This window comes from Gekko japonicus, unplaced genomic scaffold (genome assembly GCF_001447785.1).
Source record: "Gekko japonicus isolate JY-2015 unplaced genomic scaffold, Gekko_japonicus_V1.1 scaffold4021, whole genome shotgun sequence".
Lineage (NCBI taxonomy): Eukaryota > Metazoa > Chordata > Lepidosauria > Squamata > Gekkonidae > Gekko > Gekko japonicus.
Window position 1 is genome coordinate 100,413 of NW_015173259.1, and position 6,621 is coordinate 107,033.

The following is a 6,621-nucleotide window of genomic DNA, read 5'->3' on the forward strand; positions in this document are numbered from 1 at the left end:
ATATATATATATATATGATTGATATATATATATAAATGATTGATACTTCCCTAGTATCATATCGCCAAAGGAGTATCTTAGAGATATACAGTTACAGACCAAGCAATCTCCGTCACAGCCTTCTGCAGTGTATACATCCTAGCTTTCAAAATTATATGTATTTAAACAACCAGCTATCAAGTTTAATCTGTTTGGCTTATTTCTTTCTTCTAAGTTTTCGTTTTATCAAAAATCCGTTTGGTTTTTATAGGCTTAGGGTCAGCAGCCCCTAATTCTGCTTCAACGCCCGACGGTTTGAGATGATGTCAGAACTAGAGATGTAAAATTTGCGGAAATTTTGAAGCTCGGGGAAAAAAAACCCGGATTTTTTCCGGGGGGAAACGGACGTTTTCAGGAAAATTGAGAAAAAATGCTACATGAGCATTTCTTTTTTCTTTTCCAGACTGAAAGTCGTTCTGTTACTTTAGGAACATAAAATATGACTATGGACATTTTTACTCGGCATGAAATTATCACAACTAGCCTATTAAAAATATAGCGTATCCAAACAGTTATTACAAACAGAATACCCACCCACATGCAAAAACAAAACTGAAACCTTTTTCTTTTCTTGTGACAATAGCACCTCCTAAAGGCAGAAATGCATCTTATTCTTGCAGTGGAGAGTTCAGTTGGTAACCTAGGACTTGCTTGTCCTCAGTGCACAGAAATCAGATCAATCTGATACCATACGTATTTTTTAGAAATGATTTGGTAAATATTTGAACACCTTGTCTTAAAATATTTTGTTCATCATGTTAAAATAAAATGTTCCATAGTCAATTTTCTTTTCTTTTCTTTTTTCAATTTTTCGGAAAAAAACAGGGGGGGAAAAGTTTTTCCCCCGAATGTTCCCGGTTTTCCCCCGGGCCTTCACATCTCTAGTCAGAACTTTCCCAATCTTTATCTTCTTCCTCTGCATCTTGGTTGTCTTCCCCTTTCTCAGGCGCCTCTGTTGCTTTCTGTTGTTGCTTTGAGATCTTTTCCGCTTTAAGCACCGGGTCAATCAGCTTCTTCACTGTCTTCTCTGTTGTTGCTGTGTCTCCTTGGAGTTCTTTTTGCAGTGCGTCAGACTTGTCATTAAGGTTGATCATCTGGTCCAGCAGAGGGCGCAAAGCGGCCGCAATCATTTTAGGAAAGTCTATGGTTACTTCCGGTTTAATGGCTGGCGGTGATGTTGTTAGTTTCCCTTTGGCCGCCCTTTTTTCCCTTTGGCCACCATTTTTTCTGCTCGCTGTGTCATTGTTTACATGCAGAAGAAAGTTTTCAGAAGTCTCTGAGAAGCTGGTATTTTACTGCTTTCTTGCTAGTCTGCCCCACACTGCATCGGATTTTCGCTTCCTTCAAGCCGCCCTCTCGGTCCCCGCTTTTTAAACTCAGTTTTATCAGGATCGGGTATTCCCCTCCCCCTCCGCTTGTTTCGGGCCTTGGGGCGGCTTTACGGCTGTTTAAGCGATTGCTTATGACATGGATCAACTCGACATTTTGCTTGCGCTTCATCAGAAGGTAGGAAAGATCATTTTCTGTAGATCACTTGTGCGCTCTGCCCGGCGTGTGCCTCTTAGTGCCATCGCTGGCTCCGTGCCGCGAGAACCTATCGGGGCAAAGGAACCTCAAACCCTTGGCATGAGCCTCGGGTGAGGGACCTCATGCGCCCCAGGCTACGGCCAGTGTTCCCTCTAAGCTGTGGAGTCCTGTGAGCAAAAATTCTCCTTTGTGAGCTACCAGCATTAAAGGTGTGAGCGAGCGATTTGGCTGCTGCATGAATTGGTTTGCTCTGGTGATGCCCTTCCTGAGCTAAGACAGAAATGTGTGAGCCGGAGGCAACCTCATGCACCCCAGACTACGACCCCCCCTACAAAGGGTTGAGGGGGTCTGAGATCAACTCAGACCCCTCGCCATCGGCACGTTTTACGGGGCACTCACATCAGAGCTTCGACGGAGTGCACCCGCTTGCAAACCGCCAAAACCAACTGATCTCTTGACAACAGTTATCAGTCCCCCTCCCCCCGAGAAAACAGCAGCTTTGGAGGGTGGACTCTGTGGCATTCTGCCCCCCCCCCCGCCCTCCCCAGGTTTCACCCCCAAATCTCCAAGAATTTCCCAACCAGCTGTTGGTGTCTTAATACCTTGTCTTCTTACAGGAAGTTCTGAGCATAAAGTTCCTGGCGGTTCCTAGAGTTACCCGGATGCGATAAGGGTAGCTCTAGGGATTGCCATAAAACTCTATGGTGATCCCCAGAACAACACAAACACACGCACACGCACACACACGATTTAGCCATATCTTCCACCACCTTCATCCCTGTGTGGGCCAGTTCTTGGTTCCCCCTGCTGGGAAGAAAGGGACAGGTTTCAGCCCTGACGATGATCCACGTTGGGATTCCCGTTCTCAAATCGGTGTATCTGTTTTCCTTGGAACAGGCAAACGGCAAGCGGGGTCCAGCGAGCTCCCTGCGGCCAAGAGGGTGAAGATGGACGCCGGGTCCCAAGCGGCCTCCGCCTCTGGGAAGTCAACGCCCCAGCCGCAGTCGGGCAAGTCAACCCCCAGCAGCGGGTAAGTATCGCCTGCCCCTAGGGCTGCCAGGTCCCCGGGGGGGGGGCTTGCCCACTCTAGAGACCCCCAGCCTGCTGGCCTGGGTCCAGCTGCTGGGGGGAACCCCGCTCTCAAAGTGCCAGAATCGGGCCAACGGGGCATCCCCCAACCCGCCAGTTCGGATCAGTCCGACGGGGGGAACGCTGCCCCCAAAGTTCCCGGTTCGGGCCGACGTGCCCGGCGCAATGACGTCACCCGGACGTGACGTCATCACATTGGGCACGTCGCTGGCCGACGCTCTAGCAATCGGCCTGAAAACTCTGTGGTACCATAGAGTTTCCAGCCGATTGCTAGAGCATCAGCTGGCGACACACACACACACAATGTGATGACGTCACGTCCGGGTGACGTCATCGCGCTGTGCGTGCGCGAATGTCCCGGATCGGGACCGACTCTCCCCTGCTGCGCCAGGTAAGTGACTTGGCAACCCTGCCTGCCCCCGGGGGCCTTGATTAGTGATCCCTTTAACTGTGGAGTCTGGAGAGCAAACATTCTACTTTGTGAGCGCCTGGCATTAAAGCTGTGAGCAAGCGATTTGGCCTCTGCAGCCCTCCTCCCTGAGCGAAGACCAAAACCTGTGCGCTGGAGGCTAAAAAACCTGTGAGCTGGCTCACACTAACTCAGCTTAGAGGGAACATTGGCCCTTGATGTCGGTTGGCCTCCGTCTCAGAGTTTCTGGCAGTCCCCTTGTCCCTTTCTTGGTGGCTCCGGGAATCGCCAGGACTCTCTTGGCCTGGTTCTGAGAACAGCTTTAGACTCTTCATGCCTAATTTATTTGTTGTTGTTGTTGACCTGGGGTCAGTCACAGGCAATGCTTCCTCTAAGCTGTGGAGTCTTGTGAGCAAAAATTCTACTTTGTGAGCTACTGGCATTAAAGTTGTGAGCGAGCAATTTGGCTGCTGCATAGATGAGTTTGCTCTGGAGCCCTCCTTCCTGAGCGAAGACAAAAATGTGTGAGCCGGAGGCCAAAAAAACTTTGAGCTAGCTCACACTAACTCGGCTTAGAGGGAGCACTGGTCACAGCCCTTTCAGAGCTCTCTCAGCCCCCAAAATAAGTCTAGCTCGCCACTTCAGTGGTGCATAACGCCGAAGAGCTAGAACTTCAGGCTGCCAGACAATCTTTGGATCTCCTGGCTATGCGACACACATTGCCATACGACAATTATTAATTATTATTGTGTGTTAATTATGTCATTTGATGCTTCAAAATTCAGATGTGCTGCTTGCTTTTATCGTGGTGGCTTGGGGTATATTTGCACGGAGCTTTGGGTGATCGACCCCAAAGCTAAGGTCTGTAGCCATCCAAACCTTCTGGCTCTTGCTTCCCACAAAGAACCTTCCCTCCTTTGTGGCTTCACACGCCAAGCAGCTACATGGCTCGGGTTGCCCGGAAGTTTCTGTGGGGGAGAGCAGCATCCTGGGAGAAAAATGAAAAAGGAATATAAGGCCTTGTCTACTTCCTACCATAGAGTTCCTGGCCATTCCTAGAGCTACCCAGTAGTGACTAGCTCTAGGAATTGCCAGAAACTCTGTGGTGATCTCCAGAAGAACACACACACGGTTGGGCTGCAGGAAGTGGTGGTGGTGGCTACAAGCATAGACAGCTTCAAGACGGGGTTGGATAAACATCTGGAGCAGAAGTCCATCAGTGGCTATTAGCCACAAGTTATAGATGGAACACTTTGACCAGGATGATGCTCTGTATCCTTGGTGCTTGGGAGGGCTTCTGGAGTTCTGGGCCATTGGCCTGATCCAACATGGCTTCTCTTATGTTCTTATGTCTGGGGCAGTGATGCTCTGTCTTCTTGGTGCTTGGGGGCAAGAGTGGGAGAACCTCTGGAGTTCTGGCCCTGCTGCTGGACCTCCCGATGGCCCCTGGTATTTCTGGCCACTGTGTGACACAGAGTGTTGGACTGGATGGGCCACTGGCCTGATCCAACATGGCTTCTCTTATGTTCTTATGTCTGGGGCAGTGATGCTCTGTCTTCTTGGTGCATGGGGGGCAGCAGTGGGAGAGCTTCTGGAGTTCTGGCCCTGCTGCTGGACCTCCCGATGGCACCTGGTATTTTTGGCCACTGTGAACACAGTGTGTTGGATTGGAGGGTCCACTGGCCTGATCCAACATTGGCTTCTCTGATGTTCTTATAGCCCCAATTTCCGCCCGTCGATCAGGTGAACATTGGCAGGCAAGCTCCTCAGTTACCTGGAGGACTTCCCACTATAAGCACGCCAGTGGGAACCCTCTGCGCATGGGCCTGCCTGCAGCCGTGTGTTTCCCCCTTTGCAGAGACGTGCAGCTGACGGAGGACGCCGTGCGCCGCTACCTGACCCGCAAGCCCATGACCACCAAGGACCTGCTGAAGAAGTTCCAGACCAAGAAGACGGGCCTGAGCAGCGAGCAGACAGTCAACGTGCTGGCCCAGATCCTCAAGCGCCTCAACCCCGACCGCAAGAACATCAACGACAAGATGCACTTCTTCCTGAAGGAGTGAGGGCGGCCGAGGGCCCAGCGGAGACGGACTCAGCCTCCCACCGCCATGAGCCCCTCATGTTAGAACAGCAGTTGGGAGGCAGGGCTCAGAACTCGGACCGCGGGGGCTCCGTTTCACCCTTCAGGGAGAAAGAGGCCTCCTCAGGGCAAGCGCCCTGCTTCTTCCTTGAGATCGGAGCGGTAGAAGGGGGTAGATCATCACTGCCCGTTGAGAAGCATCGAAGGCACAATCTCTTTCGAGTAGCCGACGTTTTCTCCACCGTATGGAGGGATTTGCGAATGAAGTGCTGTATTTTAAAAATAAAATAGGGACTTTTCACACTTTCCCCTGGGGGTCACTGTACTCGTGTGCCAGCCCGCCTTTTTTTTAAAAAAAAACAAACCCATTTTTATTACATTTTCATATATCCGCAACAATGCTCCCTCTAAGCTGTGGGGTCTTGTGAGCAAAAATTCTACTTTGTGAGCTGCTGGCACTTGTGAGCAGGTGATTTGGTTGCTGCATAAATCAGTCTGCTCTGGAGCCACCCTTCCTGAGCGACGACAAAAATGTGTGAGCCGGAGGCTAAAAAACTGTGAGCCAGCTCACACTGACTCAGCTTAGAGGGAACACAGCAACCATTTCAACTTCCATAGCAACAAAATCAATACAGGTCATGAAGAATACATGACACCTTCATGTGAGAAAAAGCAGTAGGCTTAGCAGTTCAACATGCGAAAGGTTACATACAATGACAACAGTACAGACTGGTGTTATGCCGTCGAGGTCTTCCAGGCTCCTCGTAAAACTCTATATATCGTTACGTATAATTAACTGTTTCGTAAAAACGTTGTGGAATTTGGGATCTCGACGACGAATTAGCTAGCAACGATGCCTCTAGAAATGGGAGCCGTTTATTCATTATGTCAATATGGCTTCCTGTGTTTCTAAACATGCCTGTACTATCTGCAGTCTTTTCCATCACATCTAGTTCCCAGACCTCGGCATACCACAAGTTCAAATGAAGTGAGTTAAGATCTTTCCATTTAATGGCAATGACCATCTTGGCAGCTACTAATAAGGTTTCGTCTGGTCCCTTTTCTTCATTGATGGCTTCCTAGGTTTCCTTCTAAATACAGAAAGAAATGGCAGATTCTACACCCATTACACATCTGCATTCAACACAGAATCTTCCTGTCTTTCCCCACCATACCAGCATTACGAATGTGTGTCTGTGGATTTAACTGACTTCATATCAGCTTGAGACAGAGAGAGAGGGAGGGAGGGGGAGAGAGGGGGGGTTATTTTAATAGTTTAAGAAAGCTGTAGCCAAGTCATATTTCTGATTACAGTGTTAGGTTCTTTTGGGTTTTAGTTTTCATTTAATTCTTTTGGAGTTTTTAATTTTGTGTGTTGGTTGGATGCCTTTGGGCAAAGAGAGGCTTCATGTGTGTCATAAATAGGTGACCATGTACAGCAGTCGCTGTTTTGCCTTCTGAAGGGGTGGCCATCACT

At 49.4% G+C, this 6,621-nt stretch overlaps 1 protein-coding gene across 1 annotated transcript in view; it reads left to right on the plus strand.

Annotated features, from left to right (window-relative positions):
* Positions 1-5,431, plus strand: part of GTF2F1 (general transcription factor IIF subunit 1) — a 29,778-nt gene extending 24,347 nt beyond the window's left edge. Inside the window, exons 13-14 of the mRNA XM_015422809.1 lie at positions 2,464-2,596; positions 4,923-5,431. Coding sequence (XP_015278295.1) covers positions 2,464-2,596; positions 4,923-5,127 — 338 coding nt within the window. The 3' untranslated portion in view covers positions 5,128-5,431. The remainder of the gene's footprint in view (positions 1-2,463; positions 2,597-4,922) is intronic.
* The last annotated feature ends 1,190 nt before the right edge of the window (positions 5,432-6,621 follow it).